Source organism: Leishmania martiniquensis, chromosome 26 (genome assembly GCF_017916325.1).
Source record: "Leishmania martiniquensis isolate LSCM1 chromosome 26, whole genome shotgun sequence".
NCBI classification, from domain to species: Eukaryota; Euglenozoa; class Kinetoplastea; order Trypanosomatida; family Trypanosomatidae; genus Leishmania; species Leishmania martiniquensis.
Window position 1 is genome coordinate 369,936 of NC_090161.1, and position 27,944 is coordinate 397,879.

A 27,944-nucleotide genomic window follows, 5' to 3' on the forward strand; every position below is an offset into this window, starting at 1 on the left:
AGAATCCGGTCGCGGCGGCTGCGCATGGAGTCGCACACGGTGCGAGCGAATCGGAGCGACGCTGGCTGGCGTGGCGTGTGCGACCATGCGCAGCCGCCGCGACCAGCGCACACGGGGTCTGGCGTGGCAAGGGATGCTGCGGACACCAACGCCAATCAGTCGCCTCTTGCGACGGAATCGACAACCTTCGCAAGAGAGCGTTCGCTGCTCTCCACAACCACCACGAGCGCGCGCAACGGCAGGGCTGCCGCGCACTACCCGCAGTCGACCAAGCGCGGCGACGACCTTGGCGGCGCGCTTACACGGCAGGCGCAGTGGGCCACCGCTGTTGTGGCCGCCGGAACGACAGCGACGCGGCCTCTCTCCCTCTCTGCGGCCAGCGTCCGCCACCCGGCTGTGAGTATCTCTTCGCAAGCGCGGCAGAGCTGCTCATCCTTCTTTGCCACCCTCTCGAGCGCCGCGGCTAGCTGCCCTAGCTCCATGGAAGGCTTTTCCGCCCCGCACCCGGTACTGAGGTCGCACATGGTCTCACCTCAGCTACAGCCGCTGCACTGCTTCGGCATCCGGCCCAACGGCGACGACAGCCCTGCGCGCAGCTGCTTCTTCGATGTTCGACGGTCGTCCGCGGAACTGCGGCAGAAGTATTCGCAGCTGATGCCATCCAAAAGCGCGGCGGCGCCATCGCCAGGTAGTGTGGCGTCAGTGCCAAGCAGGAAGGGAATAGTGATGAGTCCCACGAAGTCTCCGCCTGTGGCGGCCACACCGCTGATGCGCGGCGGCAGCGACAAGGCTCTCTACGCCCGTCCGCGACCAGCGAGCTTCACGTATGCCTCCCTGTCGAACTCCGGGCTGGCAGAGCCGCGTCAGGAATCGGCTCAAGTCGAGGCAGTCGCCAACGACGCTTCTCCGCGATCACGGCAGACAGACATGGCGGACAGCAGCACGGTCAGAGACCTCGAGCCGCTCTCGCAGAGTAGCCGACGCTGCTCTTCATGGGTGCCGCCGGTGAAGTACCCTTCCACGATGCATGGACCAGAGCAGGCTGGTGTGGGCGACGCGCGTGTGGAGGCCGCGCAGCGCATTCGTAGCTTCTCGGCGTCACTGGTGTCGCACCGGCAACCGCAACAGGCCTTAGGCGGCCCGCCGCCCCAGGCAGGACAGACGCACCCGCAAGGTACCTGCGCGGATGCAGCCAATGTCGCCACACCAGGCTGCGACTTTGATGTGTTGGGCGTCGGTGACGGAGGTGGCAGCAGTGGCCTCTTCTGTGGAGAAGGTCAGACCTCTGACGAGGGTGAGGTGGGGATTCCCTTCACGCCCCAAGCCGCTGCCGGGGCTGCGGGTATCGAGATCGGCCCTGCGGCGGGGGAGTGGAACCTGCCGCGCATTCAGCAGCGCATCCTTGCTGCGCGGCTGCAAGCGCAGGAGCGCCAGCACTTCACCAGCGCCGTCGAGATACTGGTCTCGGTGCAAATGAGCCTCGATGCGGACTACCGAGAAGCCTCGCAAGGCGGCGGGGAACTGATCTCGGGCTTCTCGCTCACTCCCGCGCAGAGGGCGCACTATGCAGATCTTGTGGGGCGCGAGCTGCAGTACGTGGCCGCTCTGTGGATGAAGAAACTGCACTCAGCAGAGTCGCCAATGCTTGTCCCCACGACTGAAGTGGTGCATGCGCCGCAGGGAGCGGCAGAGAGCATTGCCGTCTCCTGCGCCATGCCTCCCGACACGACGACAAGGACGGGAGCAGAGGGGGAGGATGGCAACAGAGTGCGCGTTAGCAACAGTGGGAGCAGCAGAAGCAGCAGCAGCAGCAAGCCCTGCGTGACGATGTGCCGCAAGTCTTCAGAATACAGTTTCTTATACTCGGCACACACGGTCAACAGCGCCGCTGCCAGCACACCGCAGCCCGACTCGCCAATGCCTGCACACGCGACTGTGGCGGTGAATTTCGCATCGACAGTTCATCACTCGCCCACGAATGCGCCGGCCAAGATGACGCAGGCTGCATGCGAAGAAGCACGGATGGCTCAGGTATGCTCGCCTCATTCGCCGCAGTCGCGTGCCAACGCCACAAACGACTTCATCCCTGACGGCTCGGAGGCGAGCCATCTCAGTAGCGTTCTAAGCACTGCCGAGAAGAGAAACATGTGGGGATCGTATGCGCATACCTCTGCATCCGGTGATCGCAGCATGTCCGCTCCCGGCGTCCACGGGAACGACCATTGGGCTCGCGAGGTCTCCGCTCTCGTGGATCTCCATGGCACCTCAGAGCCCGGAGAGTACTGCGAACAGCTTGCACCGTGCCATCCCAGGCACGGTAGAGAACCCATTCGCCGCATGCAGTACTCGATGGAGGCCCTCAGCACCGACTCCTCCATCACTACAGAGCTCTCCTCGGTGTATGATGACAAGGTGCTCGGGCCTCAGGGGCAAACACCTTTTGATAACACCGTAATGGCGCGTAGGCAGCATCGCTCCACGCATGTGAAGAAGCGGTCTGCCGACGCGCTCCTGGCTGCGATACATGCGAGATCCTCCGCGGATACCAGCTCTCTCTGTCACATAACGGAGACCAGCAATGGATTCAGCACGCGCAACCGCAGCTCGCCCGTCTCGGGCACGTCCCCAGCGCTTGGCAGTGTGCGGCGGGATAGCATTCGAAGGGACAGCCCGCACGTCCAGCAGCTTTCACCCCCACAGGTGCTGATGCCGTCGGCCCAGCAGCACATTGGGCCTGACGCTGTAATGGCTGCCGTAGAAGCAGGAGGGGAGAGCGAACCCGCCACAACGTTTGACAAAGCGGCAGATGCCATCTCGTCGGCGTCCCTTCACGTGCGGTCGTCACGCGCGATATCGCTGGCCGTGTCGCCCGCAGCGCCCTGCCGCTCCTTCCAGCAGACGCCCGAGAGGCGCTGCCTCGCCTCCTCTGCTGAGACCGACGTGGATGTTGCCGCTCCACCGGCCCGTCTCCATACGAGGCCAGGAGAGTCTGCCGCATCATCTCTTCCGCCTCCAACCCCCGCTAGTAGAGACGCTTGCGCTGGAGATACAGCACGGACGGCATCCCCTCTCTCCACCAGGGCGACGACCGGCAAGGCTACACTAAAAAGCCCGCCTGCCGCCGCGGGTGATGCCAGCGCCGCACCCGCTTCCTCAGTCTCTCCGAGCACCTGTAGCCTGTGCAGGGAGGGAGGCGAACAGCAGGGGGAGGCGAGCTTGAGCGACACAGGCAGTGCGGTGAAGCGCTGCAGCACGGTACTGCAGGATGTGACGGTGACACAGAAGCAGCGACAGAGCTGCGGGTGGCAGTCGGTTACCAAGGCACCATGTGACCTCCGGCAGCTGACTGAGACAAATATCAGCTCCGAGCATCGTTCGCCTCGCCACCTCAGCTCCGGCGGTGAAGACGTCACTGCCACGAGCGCGGCCCACACGGCTTCCACCACGGCGGCAGCGACAGCATCCATCACAGCCGCCGCCCCCGGTTGCGTGCCTGCGCAGGAAGAGCGCGTTTGGCACATGCTGGCAAGTGGTCACGTCAGCCGGCAGCACAGCGCATCATCGTTCTCTTCTCCCCGACCGCAGGCTGCTCCAGCCACTGCACCGCCTCGGTCATCGCCAGCCTCCCCCACCGCCTCCAGCGCGGGGATACACGATGGCCATGTAAAGTACACTTGCCCGGAGGCAACTGCCGCGCCTGAGAGTGACAGCTGCCACCACCCGCACAGGTATCACGAAATACAGCCCCGACAGAAGGCTGTGCCAAAGGGGGGTGCATGTCACCAGGCGTCGCTGCGGTCCCTCAGCGCACCCTCCACCAGACCGCTGCACGCTGCGCACGACGAGAAGAGCGGTGATTGCCCACACTCCTCGTGCACGCGCCTCTCCCACCCCTACAACTACGAGTACAAGACAATCGTTTGCAGCGACGGGCAGCTCCACAAGCGGCTCATCCTATGTAAATCTGCCTGCCCGTCCCTCCGCACACAGATCAGCCCTGCCCCCACCGGATTCGCCGTTCCCAGCAGCGCAGCTCAGCACAAGGCCAGCGAACCCCTCACCCAACGCCCGCCTTCTCTGAAGTTGAGCCTCAGCCCCACGTATCCCCAGCACCCTGCTACCGCGCTGGTACAGCTAGCAGACAGTGAGACCACCTCACTAGGGCGTCGGGCGTCACCTCAGCGTGACGAGTGGTCCGATGCCCACCAAGCCGCAGAAGCCCAAGAGCCTCACTCAGCCCAGGTAGTCACCGGAACTTCTCTGGCAGAGGAGCAACATGAGGCACACCTCCTTCAAAGGGTGCCGTGCACGCAGCCAGAGGCGTGCCTGGTGGACGACTCGCGCGCCTCTGCCGAGATGCCAAACACGCCGTTCGAAGGCGCTGACGTATGTGAGGTCGTGCTGACAGCCTCTGCTGAAAGCGGGCCAGCGCTAAGGGCGGAGTTGACCGATGCGCCCATCAATGCGGCGGCCGTTGATGGTGAAAACGAAGCGAACGCGACAGCCGCTGATGGGGCACCGTCGTCGCGCTCCGCGGACCTTGGCGGTCATCGAGCGTGTGGTGGGCGCCATCCCTTTATTTTCAGCGGTGATGTTATTCAGTGGTGGCTAGACGAGAAGGGCGCTCTCTCTGGAAGGTATTACAACCCCTACAGGGTGAAGCTGCCACGTGCAGATGCGACGGCGCTGAAGTGGGGTGGGACCCCAGCGTGCCATATGCTAGGTGTTGCTGTTGATCGCGACGATGGGTCAAATCTACGGCACGCGGCCCTCGATGACGACTCCGGGTCATCAGCTGCTCCTGCGACCTTCAAAGCTGCTGCAGGACGCAATGTGGCGGTGCTCACGTATAGCAGCGCACAGAGCGCTTGCACAAGGCAAGCAGACGTCCACCGCTCTCCGCCTCGTGAGTGGCTCAAGACACGCCGTGAGATGCAGCAGCATCAGCAACCACTGCAGTCAGAGATGCACCGGCAAACGAGTTTTTGCCTTCCGACCAGCCACGGGGCCCGCGCCGCAGCGGCCGCGAAGGAAAGCCGCGGTCCTTCGTTGAGTGCTGAGGCTAACTGCGCGCGGTGCTGTCTGCATGATAGTGCGGTGGAGACAGAGATGGTGATAGGCGGAGGAGCACGTGCCCGCTGGGCCGCCACGCGTCCCTCCGCGCCCTCCAAGCCAGTCGCGCTGCCGCGCCATCTACAGCTGTGCTTCGATGACGACTTTAACATGTTTCGCCGCGCTGCCGCCGCCGCGGTTGCCGCTGCTGCTTCTGGGGGCGTGGCTGCAGGGGCTGCGCCTCAGAAGCGCCCAGGAACAGTGGGTGCGAAGCGCACGTATCCATGCAAGTCCAACGCGGAGCAGTAGCGTCGTGCCGCAGCCAATGGCAAGGGCCCCCCTCCTTCCCCATCCTTTCTAGTTCGAGTCATCGCCACACAGACACGATCTCTTTAAATGCAGAGCGGAGAGAGCACTGCGCCCCTCTCCTGTACAGTATGTTATTTTCACTGTTGACTTATGGAGCTCGCCGTCGCTGCTGACGCGGTTGCCGCATCGCAGTCGTTCATCACGTACGAGGACTTTTCAAAGCAATCAATCGTGGACGTGAGCAGAGGAGAAGAGCTTTCAGCGGAGGGTTCGACGGAGCGCTACTCGTTGGCGCTTTCAACGTGACCGTCGCCGCCGACAAATTCAACGGTAATGGTACACACACACGCACGTATACACGCCGGTGCACGAGCCACTCTCTTCGCTCTTTTTGAAGCATGGCGACCGCCCCGATGAAGGGCGAAGGGGGTGGAAGGGGGGGTAGCCCCGGGGGGAGGGTGCAGGCCTCCTCCTCGTGCGTGGTATCGCCGGGGTCGATCACCGGACTTCCAGTGCGGGAAAGCCGAGCCGCCGCCGTATCCCTACCCGAATGCTGAACGACCTCTGGCGGCGACATGGAGTCCACTGCCCACCAAGTGTGAAGGTCAGAGCGACCGATGACGGGTGGTGCCAATCGCCCAGATCCTGGGTGACGTGGCGCCTGTGTGCCCTGTGACGATGAATACGCGTGTGCGACTCGCATGATCGGCAAGCTTTAAACCTGAATCGAAGGCGTTTCAGATGGCTTCCACTCTGCCCACTGGTGGGTGTGAGGAGGGGGGCCTATGACGTTCACTGCGGGGCGGCGCATTCGAGTGGCGACTGACATGATGTGTGGTTGATTGTGAGGCACCCGGCGAGGCGGAGGGGAGGGCGAGAGTAGTGGGCCCATTGCCCTGAAGCGCACACGCACACATCACAGGCGCCAGGGTTTTTTTTCTCCCCCTCCCTCAGTGCAGCCGCAGGCGGGTGGGGGGAGGGCTTCTTTCTCGGTCGCGTGGTGCCCTTCACTGTCCCGCTCTCTGCCGTGCACGTAACCTTCCGTCTTCTCCCCTCTTCTCTCCTCACTCCCATCTGCGGGATTCGCGAAGAGGCAGAGCACAACAAAGCTGACTGTCGAGACGGCGGCCGCAGCGGTGGCGACTAGGCTACCGTGTGTTGTGGTTGCATCAGTCCGCCCGTCTCACCGCAAATACGTTCGTTGAAGGAGTGTATGCAGCGAGGCCGACACGTGCGTGTCTGTTGGTCGCAATGCGATGCGGCGTATGCGCTAGCATACTCGTTCGCACTCCAGTCTCAGCCGGTGCCTACCAAGCTGACGGCTGCTCGTTCTGCCTGTGTGACTCGTGCCTCGTTTCCCCAAATCCTCTCTCTCTCGTGTGTGTGTGTGCGTTTGTCGTGGCTGTCGAGTGCGTTTGCGTATCTGAATCGATCCCGCCCTCAAGCCTGCCCCCCCCATCCCATCCCCGTTCTCCCATTCGCTGCACTGCACGTGCGCGCGCACACACACAATCACACACACGGCCAACAACATCGCGGTGACAGCAAAGAGGAGAAGAGGAGCCAGTAACAAAAACGGAAGCCATCGGGGAAAAAAGGGTCGGCTTGCAGGCAAGCGAGCACAGCGGCTTCGCAGCGATGCTGGGCGCATCCATGCGCCAGGCCCCTGCCTGCGTGGGGCATGCACGCCTGTCACTCCGCCCAGCGCCGGACGCGTGCGCGCTGTTCCGAAGAGCAGCCGCCACGTCTCTTGCCTCCGCCTCGCCCATGGTCAACGCTGCGGCTTCTTCGCATGCACACGTGGCGCCGCGGCGTCGACAGTCCTCCGCTACCTCGTATCCCGGCTCGACTACTGCTGTACACGGCACCACCATTGTGCAGCAGTCGCAACAGCCTCAGCTGGGGAGCATAGCCATCACATATAGCCCTGGCTCTGGAGCTGCTGGAAATGGGCTGACACTCCCGACCACAGCACTCACCGGGCACTGCGACGTCATTTCTGAGACGCTGTCCAAGGCAGATGAGCTGCTGCAGCAGAAGAAGGCGCAAGAGGCGCTTGGAGCTGAGGCAGACATTCTCACCGCGGAAGGCATTGATGAGATGGTGGAAGAGCTGAAGGAGATTACAACGAGTGAGGTGGAGGCACTCGTGGGACAGATGCGGTCTCCGGCTGTGGTGCAGCAGGCTGGCATGCACGAGTTGCGTCGCACACTCTACTACGCCACCTCACTCAAGTCACGCGACTGGATCGAGCCGGCGCAGTATACGTCACTGATGCGTGTCTTGACAGTGGAGCTCCTGCGCCGCGACAGTGAGGGTGTGCTGGCGCCGGACGATGTGCTGTACATCACGACGCACATGATCACGGCAAACTTTTACAATCGGCACTTGTGGAATCGGATGGAGAAGTCGTTGCTCGCGTCGAGAAACTACGAGACCATCGACATGGCCACTATCAAAGCCCTCTCAACGAAGCTGTTCAAGACGCGCCGCGGCTGCCCAAAGGAGACGCTAGATGTGCGGCGGAAGATCTTGAGCGCAATGACGCGCCGGGTGGCGGTACTCGCTAACGATTTCGACCTGCCGTCCCTGCTCGGAATCCTGCAGTGCTACACAACGCATGACATGGCGCCATCCCCGATCCAGTCGCTTGCGGTGCGTGCGACGAATCATGTGAACGAGTTCACACCTCAGGAGTGCGCGACGCTTCTGCAGGTGCTGCGCAAGTTCAACCTTCTTCGCCTCGAAGTGTGTGAGCGGCTTGTCGAGCGCATCTGCACCGCAGACGAACTCAATCAGCACATGATTCACTCTGCCCTTTTATCGATTCGCACGTGTTACAACCGCGTCAGCGACTCGGGTCGCCATGCGCTGCAAGCGGAGCCAACACGACAGAAGCTGCGAGCCATGGGGGAGCAGGTAAGCTGTCGCTTGCAAGAAGCCACGTTTCCGGCGATGAACGTAATACTGAGCTTACTAGACATCGTTGTTAACCTTCGCATCTACGTGCCGAAGGCGTCGTTGCAGAGCCTGTTCGCCCAAGCCCTTAAGATGGTGAAGGTTGTCGTGGAGCAGGAGGATGACCTGATCGACCCCGCTACAGGAAAACACGTGCGACCCATTACAATGGAGCAAGGCCGCCAGCTGCACGCGCTACTGCTGCACTACGGGCCTGATTTGTCACCCGATCTCCTAGCGTTGCTGAAGAACTGCTTCAAGGACGGCCTTCTACCCGACGAGGCGTCACTCTAATGTCGCGTCGGGCGACACTTTCTCGGGAGAGGGCGGAGGGGCAAAGAGGACGGAAGGAACGCGCGGCTTGCGCGTCGCCACTGGGATGTCTCTCCCTGCCAGTAGACCGCCTGCCGGTGTTACCGCGACGGCACTCCCGACTAACATTGTATTGGCCGCTGTGGCGGAGGTTTGGTCGTGCTTCGGCCTGTCTCTCTCTTTCTCCCTCTTACACACACACACACGCACACGCACACAGACGTTGGATGTGCTGCCCCGTCCCCCCGCTCCCCCTGTCTCTCCTCTTTTTTCGCTTCTGCATAGGAGGAGGGAAAAGGGGAGGGGGCGATTAGGCAGAAGGGGAGGGCTCACGCGTTGAGGTGCGGCGTTGTTTGTATGCGCAGGCGTCGCAGTCGCTGCCACGCGCGCTTCAACGCTGCTTCTTTGCAGGGGAGACTGGCTTCCGCCGCTGTCCTCATCCCCTCCACCTATTCTCGTCGCTTTTGCATGCATGACGCCTACGTAGTCGGCGAGGCTGGCGAAAATTGCACAAAAAGGGCGTTGAAGATGACCAGGGGGAGGGAGGAGGCTCAGCGTAGAAAGGTGTCGTGGTGGGTGGTGGTGATGGACAGCATCGTCTCTCGCACACCTCGTCCGCCCCCTTTGGCGGACAGGTCACTCCATCATGCCCTCGCGCTCCCTCTCTTGCTTCCTCTCCCCGTCTCCCTCCCCTCCCCCTTTACTGTTTTCATTAACGAACGCCACGATTGCTGGCGAGACTGCTGCTATGTCTGCAGGCCGTTAGGCAACGAAGGGGAAACGGAGAGGGGGGAGCTAGGCGCGGCCACGGAGACAGCAGTTTGCCTTGCCTACCTTCGATGCGCGCGAGCCTTCGGTTGCTGCAGCATCGCCACCTGGGTCACTGGCGCTCTCGCGTGTTGTTCTCTCTGCACTTCTTGCAGCATCTTCTCACTTGGCTACATCCTTCCAACGACACGCCATCAACACTTCTCATGGTGTCCTCCCCACTCTTGTTTCGCCGCCATAGACGCAGATCAACTCGGGGGACTCCTGTTTGTGCCGCTGCCCCAAGCAGAAATCACCAGCGTCTGCTCTTCGCGCGCCCGCCGCTGGGCGCCTTCCCCCAGGCGAGAGGCCGCGAGGAACCGAGGGACTGAGAGACTTACCCCCACGGTGGCCCATTCACTTTCCCCTATGCTCAGTCGACGGCTGCCACTGTCATGGGCAGTGATGTCACGCGATCGCAGTAGCCGGCGCACCCACTTCATGTCAGGCGTAACATCGTACGTGAAGCATCGCCCTCGCTGTTGTCATGGGGCCATGGGCGATGTTCACGTTCAAGCGTACAGCTGCAGCTCTCAGTGTCTCGGCCGCACCGTGCCGGCTGTGGACTCTGGCATCACTGGCGCACCGGCGAGCGCCGCGCCGTGGGAGCGTCTCGTGTACCTCGTCACAGGCCTTCCACCGCCTGAGCAGCGAGGAGCCTCGCCGCTGAGGGCAGCGGGGGTCTCCGCTTTGGCGGATGCAGCCGATGTGGGTGCTGCCCTTCCTAAGATTCGTGAGCTATGGATGTGTGCCTATCACCCTGCCTTTGGCTGTGGTGCAGTGTGCCATCGCCACGGCGCCACTGACTCCGCCGTCACGGCGTCTGACGCGAATGCGCAGCAGAAGCCGTTGCGACTGTTACCAGAGGAAGCGGAGGAGCTGCCGCTATTCGTGCAAGTGCTTGGCCAACTCGCCGCTGCGCTTCAGGCGACGAGCATGATGAAAGCTGAGGCAGCAGCGCCGGCTGCTGACAGCGATGACCATGCTGCTACTGCCCTCCTTGAGGTGCATGAGTGGCTTGTGGAGCTGCAGGCGCTTTTGCTATTCATCGGGCAGCACCACCTGCGCTTCCTGATCCCCGCAACCTTTTTGCCTGCGGTGCCATTGATGGCTGCCTCGCTGGCGCCCGAGCAGCACAGGGCCGGCGGCGGCAGTGGCGCAAGCGATAGCGGCGAAGTGAAGCGGCCGCGAATGGGCACGGCGCGAGAGGCGCAGACCTGTGAGGGTTTGTTGCTGAGGCAGCGCCCAGGTGAGGCGACGGCGAGCCACACGCGCGCGTTTCCCGCGGTCATCAAAGGGAACTCCACCAGTGCTCCTCAGCTTCGCCGCCTGTCTTGCCGCGATGAGGAGCGTCTGCAGCAAATGGCGCCTCCACTTTCAGCGGAGGAGCTTCTCCGTGTCGTGGTGCTGGTCGAGGCGGCACGGACAATTCTGGACGTGGCGCGTCCTCCGTCACTCGGGTCAAGGGTGCGCGCGGAGGTGTACAGCGTGCTCTTATCCGTCGTCGGCGCCAGTGAGCAACTGCCGTCTACGACCTTTGGGTCACTCACCACGTGTCTAGCGCGCTGCGTGGATAGCTATGCGGCATGCCGGCAGCTCTCGTCTGCCGCATGTGCGTCGCCGGGGCTCGCTGAGGTGCTGGGAGAGTGCGGCGCCGGTGATGGCGTGCTGACTTTTCAAGAGCGCATTGCCGCTGCCGATTGCGCCGGGCTCCCCTCTTTTCTGCGTCGCGTCTCGCTCGACAGTGCCACCCATGCCGCGGGGGTCCTCCTCACAATCTCACCTTCTCCGGTGGAGCGGCGTGAAACCGCACACATCGAACGCCTCCGTGGCGGCCTCACCACTCTCCTGCGCCCTACCGTGGTTCTACACCACCTTCGCGTACTCGCGAGTGTGATGCAGCGCCGCCTCGCCAAGGCGCTCTACGACGCGGAAATGAGTATTAGCACGTGCCAGTTACATCAGGGGGCACGGAGGCGCGGTGGAAGCGACGCGGTCGCCTCTCTCAGCAGCGCCGGCGCCGCACGGGCGGCAAAGGAGGCGAGGATAGAGGCCGGCATGCTGGGGATGCTGACACTGGAGCAACGCAAAGCACGCGCGGCGTCGGCGTCGGATGGGACGGCGCTGACAACGTCGGCGCAGCCGCGGCAGAGGCGTCGAACTGTGGCAGAGATCAGTGCCTCAGCGAAGAGGGAGCAGGGGCGTGAGAGCAACACCTCAGCTTACGATGGCATTAGCGCCCCCTCTTCTCACGTGCCTGATGAAGGAGCCCCTCCACTTCCATGTACGTCCTGCAGTTGGCCTCGCCACCCCGACGCCCAGCACGTTGACTGCAGTGCCGCGGAGGACAGCGCTCGAGTCTCCTTCACGGATCTCGCAGAGGTGTGCAGCGCCATGGCAGCCATCGGCTTCCGCGGCGACGGCACCGCTGCCGAGGAGCCGATGTGGCAGCACGCGGTGGAGTTCGCCTGTGTGGAGATCGCCGCCATCGCGGATGCCAGAGACGCAGCCGATTCGGTGTCTCATGGCGACGACGGGGATGCTGCTGGGGCTGCTGCAGCTCGAGAGGCGGTGATTCGCCAGACTTTGCTGGACGCACGCGACGTATGCTTCGCACTCGACCGGATCGGCTACGCGCGCGGTTACGATCGCGTCATGGCAACGCTGGTGCGCTGCGGCTTCCTGCGGGAGCCGATAGCCGCGCCGTCTGCTGGTAGGCGCTCCATGAAGGACGTACCATCCTCAGCCTAAGGGAAGAGGCCCATTTGGGGAGGGGAGGGGCTCGTGTGTACGTCTGGCCGAGCAAGCGGCCGCTAGCGACGTGTACTTTGCAGCTTCTCCCCGTAGCCTCTCCGCATTGCTCCGGTCCTCTGCCGTCGCCCCCCTCCCCTCCTCCTCCCCCCTCTTGACCCTATGCATACATGCGTGCGCGCGCATCCCCATACCCCACCTCCGCAACTGGAAAGGCTGCCTTGCAGGGATACCGCGTTTTCTCAGGGCATCTCATTCTGGACAAGCACGTCTTCTCGCGGACTGCCAGGCGCAACGGGCGCTGGGCGCCTCCTCGATACCCCCCTCTCTCCCCATCAAAGGGGTGAGACGTGTGGGAGCACAGCCCCTCCTCCCCTTTCGTTGGCCACCGCTACTGTCAAGCAGTGGTCCCCTCCCCCTCCACGCGCCTAACGGCCTCTGACCAATGGATGCGCTGCGGCGTAGCATCTGCCTTCTTTGCTGCGGGAGGGTGTCGCCTAGTGAGCCGCGGGTGTACCAATACACACAAGACAGTATCGCTGTCAGCCGCCGCCACACCCAATGCCACGCAACGAGTGCCTCTCTTCTCATCCGCTCTTCGTCTTCTTTGTAGAAGGGGCCACAACTGCGCGCCGCCGCCACCGGTGGGCCTGCTGCCATGCCACCATTGCGGCGTCCCTGCACTATCGCGGAGCTGCAGCGGCTTGAGGAAGAGGCTTGGTTGTCGCCGGCAAAGCGGGCGCTGTACGCCACGCGTCACATCCCCGGGTTTCCGTGGCACACAGTGCAGGAGGCGTCATCGGCTGACAAGCCTACTGATGCCGACGCAGCCGCCCTCTTTCCCACCGGCGTTCGTCGCCACGTCATCCCGTATGACTTCTCCTTCAGAGTGTTTGTCAAAGGGCGGTGGGTCGGCCGACGACTGCTCGAAGTCTACGCGGAGGAGCTGCCGCATCACACCCCGGCCTACTACCAGGCTTGCCTGCGTCAGGGCCGTCTGTACTGCGTGCAGCGCGGCGCTCTGGGCCAACACAATACGCAGCGCCGGCTGCTGAAGCGGTCGCCTGCCACGCCTGCGTCGGCGGGCACGGCTGGGGGCTTCGGCAGTGGTGCCCTAGGCAGGACGTCTCCGCTGTACACGACCCCTACCACCACTACCATGGCCGCCCCAGCCCTCCGCCAGCAACTCCACGGCAAGTGCCGAGCCGCATCGCCTGCTTCCCCGCACCCTCGAGGAGAGGATGTGGTGCTGCGGCACGGCGATGTGGTGTATCACACGGTGCACCGCCACGAGGTGCCAGTGATGGTGGGGATGAGCGGCGTCGATGCGGTGCGGATCACAGTCGTCTGCATCGCACGGTACGGCCTCATTTGCGTCGACAAGCCGACTGGACTCCCAACGCACGCGACGGGGAGGTACTACTACAACTCGCTGACCTCGCTGCTCGAGTACGTGCTGGCGCCGAAGCGGCTGGCGGCATGGGTGCTCGACGAAGACCCGCTGCTGCAGTCCCTTGTCTCTACCGAGCACCTCTCGACCGCGGAGAAGTCGGAGTTGTACGCGTACTACGCCCCTTCACGTGCTCCCTTAGAGCCTACTGGATCAGTCTCTCAGCCCTCCAGGCACCAAGTCAGCAGCGAGAGAGGCGCAGAGCACCGTGTAGAGCCTTCGACGCGCGTCTGCGCAACGACAACCGACGCGTTTGATGCCAAAGATACAGATCTGGAGGAGGTTGACCCTAACAAGGTTCCTCGCCCGTGCCACCGGCTGGACAAGGTAACTTCCGGCGTGCTGCTGATCGCTGTGCGCCAAGACGCAGCGAAGCGGATCGGATCGGTGCTGATGAGCAAGGCAAAGGAGGTGGAGGAAATGGTGGCGACAGAGCTGCTGCGCCGCGAGGCTGAGCCAGCCGCTTCGTGGGACTGCAAGTGTGAGACAGCGGTGGCCCAGCAGGCGGATCGCATGGCGAGCCCCAAAGAGGGAGGCGGCGAAGCCAGTCTATCCGCTCCCTGCACGCCTCCCCTCACCTTTCCCCCACCGGCATCCCTGCAGCGCATTCTCGGCAACACGTATGAACTGCAGAAGCACTATCTGGCGCGTGTGCGTGTGGAGTCGCCTCGAGTGCCACGGGCAACCGGTACAACTTCGGAAGCGGAGACACAGCGGCACCGCACGCTTCAGCCACCACCCTCAGCATCGCCTTCTGCACCCTCATCACCACCCCGGTCCCCGTACCTTTGGCATGTGTCGGGCAAGGAGCCGTACTTGCGAAGGCACAACACCGACTTGTCGCGCATCCTAAGCTCTGCAAATGGTATCCGAGGTATCGCGTCTTTGTGTGCTCGAAAGCCCCTGAAGAGCAGCTCAGCCTTGCCAGATGTGTTCCCTAATGGGGTGCTGACAACGCTGCCAGTCCCTACGTCTGGGATCTTTACATCCAACTCTGCTGCCGCGGCGACGCTTTGTCAGTGCCTCTCTGCGTTGCCCCCTGTCACTGCACTCGCACACCAGCAGAGTCTGCCGCTAGCTGGAAGGAGCTTTGCAAGCGGCGCGGAAGAGGCTGTGGTCCTATGCACCCCCTACACCGGTCGCCTGCACCAGATCCGTGTGCATCTGAGCTCGCTTGGCTGCCCTATCGTCGGCGACGTGGTCTACACACGCACAAGTGGCAGGGGGGACGTGGCAGACGAGCCTTCACCGCAAGCACAGCCGCCGCTATCAAGGGGAAGCCCCGGGGGCACGGAGAGCGTCACTGGCGACCGCGCAGCGCAGCTCTCAAGTGATGGTCGCGCCTTCGTTTTCTTTGACGCCGCGCAACTGCCAGCCGCCTATCATCGCTTTTGCCAAGCAACGAAGACGGCGATTGGCGACGCCGAGGCTGCATCCTGTGCTCGCCAGACTCCTCCATCGTGCATGACAGAAGAAGGTGCAGTGGCCGTGGACTTCGACGGCGGGGTGCCGGCAAACAAGGGCGCTAAGCGCAGTCGAACAGAGTGCAGCGTAGGCGGCGGATCGGAAGTTGAGATGATGGAGGACACTACCGCCTTTGAGAGGCACCACACTCCCCACACCAGCCGGAATGTTGCTGCGGTAGCTTTGGGCGCTGGAGCAGCGGAAGAAGGGCGAGACAGCGCCTCCGTCACCAGGTGGCAGGATGAGCCGCTCTGCTACGAGTGCGCTGGACGCCTACCAATTGTAGCGGCAGGTGAGTGCGCGACGGGCACGTCGGCCATCTGCCTACATGCCTGGGTATACCGGGTGAGGGAGGACTTGCTCCTTGCTTCTGACGACGGCGCGCCACCGCGGGCGAGCTCGCCGGCATTAAGTCCAGAGGTTGCTTCAATGCTGCCGACGAAAAACTGCGCACCACCTGCATCACACCCTTTCGCCTTCCCAGAGGAAGGGGAGAGCGGTGCACAGATGCTCCACCGCGCGTCCCTGTGCTCGCCCACTAAGGGCTGTTTAGTGGTCGAGGATAAATTTGTGCGCTTCGAAGCACCGCCACCGCCGTGGCTGCGATGGTAGCACACGCAGTGGTGTATACTTGTATCGGCGCAGGGGAGCGGAAGACGCAGCGCTAACTGGTAGAAGCCACGCCACCGCCGAAGAACAACGTGTGCCGCACAACCTTCGCGTGTGAAGAGGCTGCTCACGCTGCAAGCAACGCGAGACGGTGCGATAAGTGTGTGTGTGTGTGTGAGTGTGTGTATGGAGTTGAGAGAGAGGACAGAAGGTACGTAGGAGGGGTGGAGGGGGAAGGCGTCTCGAGGTGCATCGCGCGTGCCAGCCCTCTTCCCCTATTCCTCACATGATGCCGTCGGAGCGCGACACAACACACCGTCATAGCACTAATACACACGCGCATACGGAGAGGCGAGACACCGCCATCGTATGGTGGCTGCATGTAACTGCGCCGTGAGCGCATGAAGTGAGAAGAGGTTGGGGATAGGGCGGTCGCAGGCTCTCTGCGAGTGTACTGCCCAGTGCAGCACGTCTTCAGGGAATTCCACTATTCCGGCAGCCTTCACTACCGCCTTTCGCTCACCTGCCAACTCCCTCGATCCTCTCCCTAGCTCCCCTCCCCACCCCCCCACCCTTCGTTTTGCCTCCGGCCATTGCTGCTGCTACTGCCACGATCCTACGCCAACCTCCTGCACACATTCGCGTTAGCGCAGAAGCGCCTACGCTACAGAGAGGCTGCTGTACATTGTGGACAGCGGAAGACGTCTCACCCCCCTCCCTCCCTCGCCCTGCACCCGCACTCACCCACGCAGTCTCTGCGAGTGCGCGCGTCCGGACGTCGCTCCGCCCACTTTTTTTTCCTCTCGGCAGCCCGCACCGAGGCACGTCTCTTTTTCATGTGCCTCTTGCCTGCCCCTGCCTCCCTATGCTGCTCCACGAAGCGCTCGTGCACACGGAGTGCCCGATCTGTTTGCAACCATTAGACTACCGTCTTCGGCCTCCACCCAGCCACCCCACTTCCACGCTCTCCTGCAGCACTTCCGCGACAGTGACCGCCGGCAGGGGGTCCACGACTCGCACGAGTGCATCAGGCAGCTCGCCGCTGCAGCTGAGCGGTCCGAGCGCTGCGGGAGGGGCAGGCGAGTTCCGCATCACATTTGCGCCTGGAGTGTACGGAAACGATGCCGCAGATCCGTGGCACCCAAACCTGGCCGTCTCACCTCCAGCGCCCCCTCATGCAGTACCAGGCTTCTCAGATGAGAGCAGCTTTGCGCACAATGAGTCGCGCCTGCATTTCAGCGGCGGTGGTTCTGAGTTCCCTGGCAACGGCCACAGCGGCAGCAGTGACGAAGGCGCCGCTGGTGTTGTGGTGCTGCCGTGTGGGCATCTTTTGCATTACCTATGCGCGATGCAGCTGTGCGAGTACGCCGCTCACCTTTCCTGCCCGGTGTGCCGGCTGAAGCTCGCCTCTGACGCTGATGTCGTTCTCCTCCGTCCCCAGCTGCGAGGTTCATCGGTCGCAGCAGCTCAGGCGCCTGCCGATCTCCCCTCCCGTTGCAGCAACGTCGAAGGGACGTCGATGAGCTCCACTGCGTTGCGGAAGCGCTCTCGGGCAGAGGGTGTGGGAGAAGAGGGGGAGGAGGCGCGGCATGCGAACAGCAAGCGAGCAGACGGCAGTGCAACCGACAGTTCGCAGTTGTCCCCGCTTGTATCGACAGCGCAGCGAGTCTGCTTCCCGGATCGTGCTGTGGCGGGGGCTTCGACGGCCCCATCCGGTCGCGAGCGCCGTGTTGCTACGCCGCTTTGGGGGCATGACGAGGCGCCGAAGGACACCGGCGCGGTACCAGTGACGCAGACTTTGCTTAGCGTCTCACGCCAGAAGAGCAGCGTCGATGTAGACGCCAGTCCAGGCGAGGACGATATTACTATTGTCGGTGCCCGTCAACTCCCGCCCTCCCAGGCCTACGCGGAGCTGCTGCTTCGCACCACGGCAACCTGGGCAGATCGGGCAGAGACGCTGAAGGAGCGAGTGGAGCACCTGGAGAGGAGTCGGCAGCTGCTGCAGAATGACTGCAGTGGGCTCGAGCGCACCCTCACCGTTGCGCGTCGCCGCCGAGAGGTGCTGCTGAACACTCCATCGTCGAAAGATGCGCAGGATGCGCTTCGATCTGCGCAGCGGCTGCGTGAGCTGCAACGCCTCTGTCTTGAGACGCGAGCGGCCATTACGACCACCACAGCACAGCTGGCAGAGGCGATTCGTGACCATGCCGAGGTGCGGCGGCAGACAGAGAAGTACACACGCAAATTATCGAGGCTGGAGGGCCGAAAGGGACACGGAGGTACTGGTGGCGACACTGCCGCCGTCGTAAGAGCAGACCCACCGCTAATGCCATCGCCATGATGGCAGTCGCCACGAAGAGCTGCTGCATTGGTTGGGTCGGCGTCAGCAGTGTCAGTGGATCTCCCACTGGGTCACTTGGCGATGGTGGCACGCTCAGATTCCTCGGCCTTCGCAGGCGATGGCAAACTTTCGCATCCACCGGCGCCGCCCCACCTCAATCGGTACCGGAGGAAAGGAGCTCAGATGTACTTCTCGATTTCTTTTTTTGTGTGTGTACTTTCGTCTGTGCGTTTGGCCCCCGCATGTGACTGTTCCCCCCCCCCACACACACACACGCACACACAGGAGTAATGCGACGAGACAGAGGGCACACACACACACACACAAGCACCTCTTGTCCACGTCTCCGCACCCTTTCCCTCCCTCCCTCCCTCCTCTCTCGCATCACCTCTGCTTCTCTAGGGGGCCTCCCCATATGGGTGGCGCGCGGCCGACACCGTGACGATGTTGCGCCGGTCAGACAAAAGAAACTGAAAGAGAGAAAACACGACCATCAACAAGGAAAAGGTAATGCGCGTTTTCTGTGCGTGTGCGTGCCCCTCCCTCTTCCACGGCTTCTCTTACGCTGTCTCCTGTACATCCCTCAATAACTTCCCCTTCTGCGCTTGGCGCGCACATGCGCATCCGCCATCATCAGCAGAGCGCACGTATACTCATCTGCGATACGGAGCGTTCGTAAGCGTTTTTTTATCTCTGTCTCTGTCTCAACGCACACAAGCTCGACTACTCTCTTGGGTGGCATCTGCACGCAACGACAGCGAGTGTGACTTCAGCAGTGCACGCCCGCTCCATTCGGCGTTGATTCTCCCTTCGTCACCCCTCTTCCGCCTTGCTTTCGCAGCACGCAGATGCCCGCCGAATACCCGCCAGAGAACGACTTGCCAAACAGTGGCAGCGATGAGGAAGACGAGGAGGACGAGGAAGAGGAGGAGGAAGAGGAGATCGAGGAGTGGACGGAGCTGACCCCGCTGAGCGAGCTAGCGGAGCTGGAGGACGGCCCTTGCAGTCACTTCGTCGGCGGCTTCAGCGTCTGCAACCACCTCGGCGACGCCATCAGCCGAGTGCAGTTCAAAGAAGATGTCGTGCTCGTCTTTCCTGGTGTGTACACAGCAGCATCGTCCTCCTCGCGTTCGCCATCGTCGTCGCTGGAGCTGAACGAGGCGCTGCTGGGAGGTCTGCGCGTGTACAGTGTGCCCTACGCCCGTGAGCACGCGTTGCACGGCGGAATGCCAACGGCGGAGCCGCGCTATGCGGCTCCGTCGAAGCGCCGCGTTGGGCCGTGGTTCACCCACCTCACGGCAGCAGCGACGGCTGTATTTCTCCTGCATGCGGGCAGTAGCGGCGGGATTGAATGTGAGCCGTCCAGCAAGGTGTGCAACCCTTTGCAGGTGGCCGCGATGAGGGCAGCGGCGGCGGTAGAGCGCCAGGCGGCCGCTGCGGGAACCACGGTGAACACCACAAGCGGCTCTAGCGTCTTCGCACCAGCAATCACCGCCACAACAGCGAACCCACAGCTTTACCCGGTGTTCGACTTCCCCATCTCCATTGTCTACAAGGACGAGGCCGCGGGCGCGGAGGCGTCGGCAGCCTATGGGCTGCGCCACTACGTGCAGCAGGAGGAAAGGGAGGAGGAGGAGGAGGAGGGCGAGGAGGTCAACGAGGCGGGCAATGGCGACGGCGATGAGGATGAACAAGAGCACGAAGAAACCGGCGCTCGTCCTTCGCGGGAGGAAGTAGCCATCACTCTCGCTGGCCTGTGCGCGCGTGCCGGCGTGTCGATAGGCTCCCTTACGCGCACCCACATCACCCACTGCGTCATTGGCTCCCCGCAGCAAGAGTCAACTTCATCTGAAACCGGCGCTGCCGCTCTTCGGATCGCCATCACAGCTGCGCCGCTAGCGGAGGCGCTGGTGAATTACTGCCTCGTGTACGGAGGATCGGCGTACGGGCTTTACGCCTACCCTCGCTGCGCGCTATCGATGCGCAGCTGCATCGTGGAGGGTCCGAACGGAGCTGCTGCCGCGTATAACGCCGCTGGTGCCTCAGGCATCAACGCTCTTTCCGCGGGCTATAGTGGTGGAGGCTCTGCGATTGATCAACTGCAGCGGCGCGAGGCTCGAACGCAGTGGCTGCGCCACTACATGGCCCGCATTGAGGAGAGCCAGGAGAACACGAGCGATGACGGGCGTGGTGCTGCATCCTTCGACGGGGAAGAGGGTGTGCTTCCACGCTTCTGCGTTCCCGGGACGGAGGCGACTGCAGCGGTTGCCATCCCAATGTCATGCGAAGTCGGCATCATGTGCGATGACGCTGATTTAAAGCTCACAGACTGCCTCGTGACTCACACCCACCATGGGGTGCTCCTGCATGGCGGCTGCGTCGGCACGATTGTGAAGAGCTTGTCGGTGCGCAGCATTAGCGAGGTGGGCCTCTACCTGTACGGGATGGCCGGTGCTGCCGATGTGCAGTACAGCTCCGTAAGCGCGTGTGGGCGGGAGTGCCTGCTGGTGGTTGGCCCATCTGCTGCCGAGGTGGTCGCCGCAGAGGCGGCGCTTCCGGCCCGTCTATCCGAAGAAGACGAGGTGGACGATGAGAAGGCCAGCAGTGGCCATAGCCATCGCCGCCCCATATTCGCGCAGCACCCGTACATACGCTCGAACTGCTTCATCGGAGCCGTCCGCGTGCAGGGCGAGGTGCGTAGCGGTGCCATGATGGACAACCTCGTCTTCGGCGCTCGCGAAAAGCAAATTGCCGCTGCGGCGGCAGCAGTCGCTGCGCAGACACTGCTCACCGTCACTCCCGATACGGCGCGCGGCTTTGTGTATGTGGGAATCGAAGGAGAAAGGGCCCCCACGCGTGCGGAGGGCGAGGCTGTTGCCGCATAGCTCCGCCACTCAGCCTTCCTCCCCCTCCTCCTTCTTTCGTCCGCTCCACCCCTCCGCCACCCCAACTCCATCGACTACGAAAGTTTTTGCTGATGTACATCGAAATGTGTAGCGTTTTATGCGTCGTCGCCTCTCCGTCTCTTCTCTCGATGACCGTGCGCTCTGTGTGGGCGCTCCAACGCCTTTTTTTCGCTGTTGATGTGTGCCCCTTTTTTTTCTATTGTGGATGTCTCTCCGGGCCACCGCCGCCGCGCTTGCAGCGTACCAGTGGTCACAGACGCACAGGCAGACCAACCCACCCACACACACACACACACACACACGGAGAGAGAGGCGAGATCGGATAGACACACACGTGTATGTATATATATGTGTGTGTATACTGTATGGTGGGTGCGCTTCGCCATTAACGGAGAGAAACTGAGGCAAAGACGGGAAATTGGAGGTGGGGGAGAGCACTCTTCTCGTTGTGTCACTGTGTTTGAGGCTTCGCAGCAGACCGAATGGGCAGCGGGCGCCATCGTCCTCGCTCACCCTCCCCTTCGTGGTCGCAGCACCCCTCGCGTGTTGTGTTCGCTCCTTAGCCCCCCCCTCCCTTTCCCTCCCCCTCCTCCACGCCTGAACCAAAACACCAGGGGAGCGCAAGTCGAGAAGATACACAGCGAAAGGGTTACGGGGAGGGGGAGTAGGAGGGAGACACCGGCGTACAGCCATCACGTATGGACTCAGGCACCGTCCATCTCTCCACTCGCCCTCAAGCAGACCGACGCCATGTCCACAGGCGGCGCATGCTTGCGCTCCAGTCATCTGCTCGCTGCGTGTGTGCGGGTTTCTGTTTCCTTCGCCCGCGTCCTGCGCGCATCCCCTTCTCCGGAGGTGCAAGTGTGCGCATCGTTGTCCCAGGGTGAACGGGAGTCAGCGAGGCTGCGGCACTCTCGTCTGGCTGTCTTGAAGGCGGTGGAGGGGGGAGGAGAGGAAGGGAGGGGACGCAACGGGCTCCCGCGCAGGTGTCTCACATAACTCAATTTCTTTGTCAACCCTCCCCTCGCCCTTCCTCTGCGAGCACACTCGCACACACTTCACCGGAATGCGGCGTGAATATTGTGCATAGCACCTCTTTGACGAAGGCGGCGCCAACACTGCGACAGATCGCGAACACATTGAAGACAGTGTGGTGGGTGCGAGTGAGCGCCGCAAGTACCCATCTCCTCTGCCTCTTCGAGTCACACCTCACACTCAGACACCTTTCAGCGCACCTCTCTTCTTTGCTCTTCCTCGATTCGCATACATACATATATGTACATTTAGATATATACACAGATATACATATATTTATTTATATATATATGTGTATTGTGGGCGAAAGCAGTCGGCAGCTGCCCTACCAAATCGGCTCATAGAGAGGCAGCGACAAACGCCTCGGCATTCACTCCCCTCCCCCCGCACGCACGCTGCTCAGGAGGCCAAAACGCACTCACGCACAGACACGTTCATACATCCTTTCGGCGCATGCCTATTCTCTGCCACGCAGACGCAGAGGAGCGCAAAGAAACGCGGCTCGCCCAGCCTCTCCCCTCTTCTTTGCATCGTTCGCTCGCTAGAACGCAATACCTTCGTGTTGGGAAGCGGAGCGTATCCGTACAGCACTCATCCACGCGGCACCCCTCACGCTGATCACGCCGAGCAGGGCGCGAGAAGAGGCTCGTAGGCGTGTACACCTGTCAGCGACTTTCCCTTCCCCTCCCCCCCTGTACACCCCTCACACCTTATTTGTTTCATGTCGTCTGCTTCGCCAACAGCCGTGGGGGCGGGGACGCTCTACATCAACGATGTTAGGACTCAAGTCGCATCCATACTAGAAGCTAGCACCACCGCTACTGGTCACAGCCCGTACCGGTCACCGTCGGGGGAGCGCCGTCGTGCCGCAAGACGGCCTCAAACATGCCGGGAGGGAAGCAACGGCAGCAGTCAGTGCAATTCACCTTCCCGGTACGGTGGCGGCGGCAACGGGAGCCTCTACAGCACCACACCTCCGGTGTTCCCTATGCACGGCCGTAGCGTGGCTCGTTCTGGGAAGGGCGTGCAGAGTGCGCATCATGGCTCTTGTGCGTCGCCGGTTCCCATGGGTGAGCTAAACGCAGCAGCGTCGTCGTCCTCCTCTCCTCGGATGCCGCTACGGGGGGTGTCTGCCGCCCTCGCCCCACCAACACCGCGGAAACAGCGGCACCACCTCCTCTTCTCTGCTGCTCCTGCACATTCTAGTGCGTGGAAGTTATCAGGTCCCAGAGGCGTAACCGCGTCCGCACCGCGACGGGGTAGCTCCAGCAGGCGTGGCGCCAGGAGTGCCGGCAGCCTATCTGCACGGCGCGCACATGCTACCCTCCTTACCGGCGTAGGTGGCGACTACACAGTTCGCATGAGCCAGCGCCCCCTCTACGCTGGCAGGGAGGTACAGGTGCGGCAGCGGGTCTCCCCTCCTCCAGCCGCTTACAAAACCACCGGCGTGCAAGGGGACCTCGCAATCTCCGTCGAAGCGAATACCGTTCGGCGACTGCAGAGGGGTGAGGCGGGTAAACCGGCTGTAGCGATAGAAGCAGCCAAAGCCACGCCTGCGGAGGCCGCTACTGCTGCCTGTGCTCGCGCAACGGTGAAGGGAGGTCAGGTGAGGCCGCTAGTGGAACGCGGCAGCGTCATCGAGCAACTGGCCGCAGCCACCCATGTGAAGAGTAGTAGAGGGCCCGCGGCCGATCAAGCAGCAACCCGTGCGCTCAGCTCGCCCTGGTCGCACGGCGAGGGTGACCAGCAATTGTCGCGGCTGACTGGTGGCAGGCCTCTGAGCTCGCTACAGCTGCAGGATGTAATTCGGATGCATCTCGGAAAGGCGCCGTCTAATGTGGGCGCCAGTGCCACTGGCCTGGTGGATAGGCGCTTGCTAAATGACACGCTTGTCTTCGCCGCCCCAGAAAGGACGCAGGCCGGCGAGGAGAACCCTGTTTACACACAACTGAAGTCATTCCGAATGCCGCAAGGGTCCATAGTCGCCTCCCAAGCCCCTTCGCTGCACCCTCCGCCGAGTTCCGAATCAACTGGTGACAAACCAGCTGAAGCCCCCTCCCATGCCCCAACTACAGCCGCGCCGGCTACGCAGGGGACAGCGATAGCACCTGCGGTGGAGGGCCCCCCATCTGCCCCAGTGCCAGCGCCTCCCGCCGGCATGTCCGCTCCTGCGGTGTCCCCTCTTCCGGCAGGTACTGACACCCGTCTCGCCACTGCCGTAACAGGCGCTACGGCGACTGAAAAAGCACCAGCACCACCAACGGCCCCAGCAGCTGAAAGCGCCGCTGCCGCACCGACAAATCGACCTTCGGCGGTGGGGACGGGAGGTTCAGCTGCGATTACCGCTTCGGGCGCGACGCTGCCTCCGCAACAGGTCTCTGCTCGGGAGTTGACAAAAGAGGAGGTGGCGGAAGCAGAGGAGGAGCGCTTGCTGCGCGATCTCATAGCCGCGTCGCATCCTGGCCGCCGAAGTGCCTGGTCACCGTCGTCACCTCTCATCGATGAAGGCCAGGCCGCACTCCCTCTCGCACGCCCTTCGGCTGGCCCCACCACAGACCTTGACCTCGTTACTGCGATGGAGAACGCGCTGCAGCTGCGACGGGAGACACGCGGTGGTGCGCTTTATGGGTGGCGGAGGCCCCCAGAAAACGTGCTGCTCCCTGACCCGTCGCAGCCCGCGCCCACGTGGACCGTCCTCCAGTCGGTGCCTGCCCAGGAGGCGCAGCAGGCAACGGCCAGGGCTGCTATTGCGCGGCCCGCCGGTGGTGCTTCTGCAGATCGAGCGGTATCATTGGGTGATGGCATGACGGCCGCCGCTCCCCATACGGCCAGGGGTGCAGCGAATGGCCACGAGGTGCCGCAGATGCCGGACTGCATCGACTATCACGCACCGTTCCAGTGTGTACTTCGCCCCGAGTACGTGGAGCACGATCTTGTGCCAGCGGCCTTGAGCGCCGAAACCGTCCTCGACACTGGCGTGGATGACTCAATGGCGTCTCGCCACACTATCCGCACCACCACGACTGCCGCAGCGGCAGCAGCGCCGGTCCAGAGCGGCGATGCCAAGGTGTGTGCGCACGCTAGCGCGACAGCCACCGCCAGTGGCGGCGCAGTAAAGACAATGGGCGCGCAGGCCGTCATTCTGCGCGACCCACTCTCTCTCCTTGCATGCGAGCATCTCGCCGTGGACACCATGGACATTAACGCTCGCCGCCGCGCATACCTCTCGGCGGTGGAAACGATGCATGGTATCACCCGCGGCGGGGCACTTTCCAGCACCCGACCAGGTGAGCCAGCCTCCATGCTGCAAGAGGCCTCGCCGCCGATCGAGGTGTTCTGCGAGCTGTCGTACCCGGCCAAGGTGTTGCTGTCGGCGATTCTGTACATGCGCGCGCTTGGGGCGCTGCCTACCCTGTTGCGAGTTGGCCCGCTCACTGAGTATAGTTCCGTTGTGGGCAAAGAAAACTGCATCGAGCTTGTATTCTACAACCCTTCCAGAGAGGAGGGCTGGCAGGAGACGCAGGAAGAGCAGCCAAAGCGCTTGCGGCACAGCTCCGTGCAAGAGCTCAGCGCCGACTCGACCGTCTTTTACGACTGTGTGCCGGCCGCTCGCATTTCGCTACTCGAGTCTGCGGAGCCTCCCGACGCACGGGGGCGGTCTCGATCGCAGCGGCTGAGGAGGGGGCACCGCAGCCAGTCGTGCAGTCCCACTATAAACCGCGCCCGCGGCTCCATAGCCGACTCCTTCGCCGGGGAAGGTGTGGCCCGCGCCAACCCCGCGCACCGCCACGCAGATGCGTCTCCGTCAGGGCGGCCGAGCGCTGTCGAGAGCCGGCTGATGAGGACGTTGTCCGAGGCGGCGATGCGGCGTGCCAGCTCAGTAACCTTCGAGAGCGTTGGCGCTGGCGCTGCCGCTGTCACCTCCCGCACCGTCTCACCGCGCCGGTTTTCGCCCCATGCGAGCTTCACAAACCTGGCTGGACCGCAGCTGCGCAGTGCCGAGATATCGCTGATGGCGGACGATATCCTCGATGAAGCACTTCGCTCCCCTGGCGCTGGCGGTGGTGAGCCCTTGCGCTATGAAAGCGGTGGCTTCCCGCTACAGCGCAACGAGCCACGGAGTGGCCAGGGCACAAACGCGGATGAACTCCCCAGCGGCAGCGACGACGAGCAGAGTGGTTGCGCCAGCCCTGCGCATGGTCGCCAGCACCACCAGAGACCATCCCAGCCGCGTGGCACTGTGCGTGCCAGACCCGCTGTCGCCTGCGTTCCGCGGCTACGCACGACACCTTCAGCGGGTACATCGGCAAAGGGCGCATCCGGCGCGGCGGCCTCGGCTGCAGCCACCGCCTACTCTGCCCTTCGACGCAGCTCCGTCACCGTTGCGCTGGAGGACCTGCAACAGCTGGCTCGGGAGTACGGCGGGTCGGCTACGGCGCGCGCGGCAAGCGCGCCTTTTTCGTCGCGGCATTTTTTCACCGACCGTATGAGGCTCTCGTCTCCCGCGAGGCAGCCTGCGAAGGCGATGCCCAGGCCGCTGACGCGAGTTGAAAAGAGCGCGTCGACCACCACGTGTGGCCCAAGGGCAGGGGCAGCTCTTGCCAGCGGTGCGAAGTCGGCAAGCGCGTACGGCCCTGGCGACGCCCGTTTCCCCAGGGGAGGGCGGGAGCTTTGTGTGGTCCTGCGCGCCATCGTGGCACAGAAGTCGCATGTTTACTCCTTTGGCAAGGCTGAAACGGTGCACGTCTTGCCCCCCTTACCGTCACGCAGCACGGACGACGACGTGGACACGACACTGCCGCGCGATGAAGCGCTGCAGAAGACGGCGGAGCTGGAGCGCCTCGCAGTCGGCCCGTCGAATCCGCTATTCAAACTCCTCAGCAGTGATACCAAGCAGCGTGGGGAGGCAACGATAGGGGCAGGCCAGTGGAAAGCTGCCTTGCGCGATCGGGCGCGCCGTGTCGCCGCCATGGCGCGCCGCAGTGGCTCAGTCTTAGTGGATGGGCAGGGCAAGCCGACGGCAGACGATTACGGCGACCTTGCCGTGGCTTTTCTTCTGAGCGGCAACGCGTCGGAGCTGAGCGGCTCGGTGCCAGACATAATGGAGCTGGAGGCGCTACGGTACCGCATCTTCTCACTGTTAGGATACAGCGCAAGTGACCCGGCGGGCATGCAAGGCATGAGAGAGGCCGCCGCTCGACCGCCAGCATCATCCACCCAGCGGCCCGGCAGAGCATCGGTGTCACTTCGAGAACCGAATCGGACGAGCCTGCAGCACCACTTGGACTTGTTCACTGCTTTCCGCGCTCCGGTCTCGCCCCACTCGAAACCCAATGAGACGTCGTTCATGGCGTCGCCTGGGTCACCGCGCGCCCCGCGTCTCTCCATATTGGGGACGCAGCGACGGCCCAGCTTCTTTGAAAGCGCGCTGCGCCAAACGGATCCGCTGGGAGACTTGGCTAGTGGCGGCGATGGGAGGGGGCACTACCTCACCGAGTTTGATGTGCAGCGGCGGCAGAAGCAGCAGCAGCAGCAGTCGGCTCAGCCGCTGGAGCCACAGGCACTGATGCGGCAGCGCTACCCGATCTACCGTGCCTCCAGCGTGGCGGAGAGCACTCTGCAAGTCTTCTTCGCTGAGGCAAGAGCAGCCGTTGCTGCGGCGCGTAAGCAGACAAGACGGCATGGCGATGCCAAGTCGTCCAGCGGCCGCCGCAGCGCCAGGAGTGAACTTTTGCCCTCACCGAGTCCGTCGTCGGATCCTATGCGGCACCCGTGCACCGAAGCGGCGGCTAGCGTGCTGCAGGACGCAGAGCGCGATCTCCTGCGCTTCCGCCCGATGAACCTGAACAGATTCCACCGCGAGCTGACGGATGCCGTGCAGTGTGCATTGGATGTGCAAATGGAGCGGGGCAAAGAAAGTCTTCAGCAGGCGTTCCATGCGTAGAACGCC

The 27,944-nt window shown here is 63.0% G+C and overlaps 6 protein-coding genes across 6 annotated transcripts; all 6 read left to right on the forward strand.

The window, feature by feature from the left end:
- Nucleotides 1-24: 24 nt before the first annotated feature.
- LSCM1_04120 (uncharacterized protein) lies at nt 25-5,361 on the forward strand (the record flags this gene model as incomplete). Its single annotated transcript, XM_067321643.1, has 1 exon — nt 25-5,361. One exon carries the CDS (start codon nt 25-27, stop codon nt 5,359-5,361), a length of 5,337 nt encoding a protein of 1,778 aa, XP_067177874.1.
- A 1,638-nt stretch (nt 5,362-6,999) lies between these two features.
- On the forward strand, nt 7,000-8,613 carry LSCM1_04121 (uncharacterized protein; the record flags this gene model as incomplete). Its single annotated transcript, XM_067321644.1, has 1 exon — nt 7,000-8,613. One exon carries the CDS (start codon nt 7,000-7,002, stop codon nt 8,611-8,613), a length of 1,614 nt encoding a protein of 537 aa, XP_067177875.1.
- Nucleotides 8,614-12,847: 4,234 nt separating this feature from the next.
- On the forward strand, nt 12,848-15,715 carry LSCM1_04123 (uncharacterized protein; the record flags this gene model as incomplete). Its single annotated transcript, XM_067321645.1, has 1 exon — nt 12,848-15,715. One exon carries the CDS (start codon nt 12,848-12,850, stop codon nt 15,713-15,715), a length of 2,868 nt encoding a protein of 955 aa, XP_067177876.1.
- An 862-nt stretch (nt 15,716-16,577) lies between these two features.
- Nucleotides 16,578-18,053, forward strand: LSCM1_04124 (uncharacterized protein; the record flags this gene model as incomplete). The annotated part of the gene is made up of 1 exon (XM_067321646.1): nt 16,578-18,053. One exon carries the CDS (start codon nt 16,578-16,580, stop codon nt 18,051-18,053), a length of 1,476 nt encoding a protein of 491 aa, XP_067177877.1.
- Nucleotides 18,054-18,901: 848 nt separating this feature from the next.
- On the forward strand, nt 18,902-20,938 carry LSCM1_04125 (uncharacterized protein; the record flags this gene model as incomplete). Its single annotated transcript, XM_067321647.1, has 1 exon — nt 18,902-20,938. One exon carries the CDS (start codon nt 18,902-18,904, stop codon nt 20,936-20,938), a length of 2,037 nt encoding a protein of 678 aa, XP_067177878.1.
- Nucleotides 20,939-23,354: 2,416 nt separating this feature from the next.
- On the forward strand, nt 23,355-27,938 carry LSCM1_04126 (uncharacterized protein; the record flags this gene model as incomplete). Its single annotated transcript, XM_067321648.1, has 1 exon — nt 23,355-27,938. One exon carries the CDS (start codon nt 23,355-23,357, stop codon nt 27,936-27,938), a length of 4,584 nt encoding a protein of 1,527 aa, XP_067177879.1.
- Nucleotides 27,939-27,944: the final 6 nt, after the last annotated feature.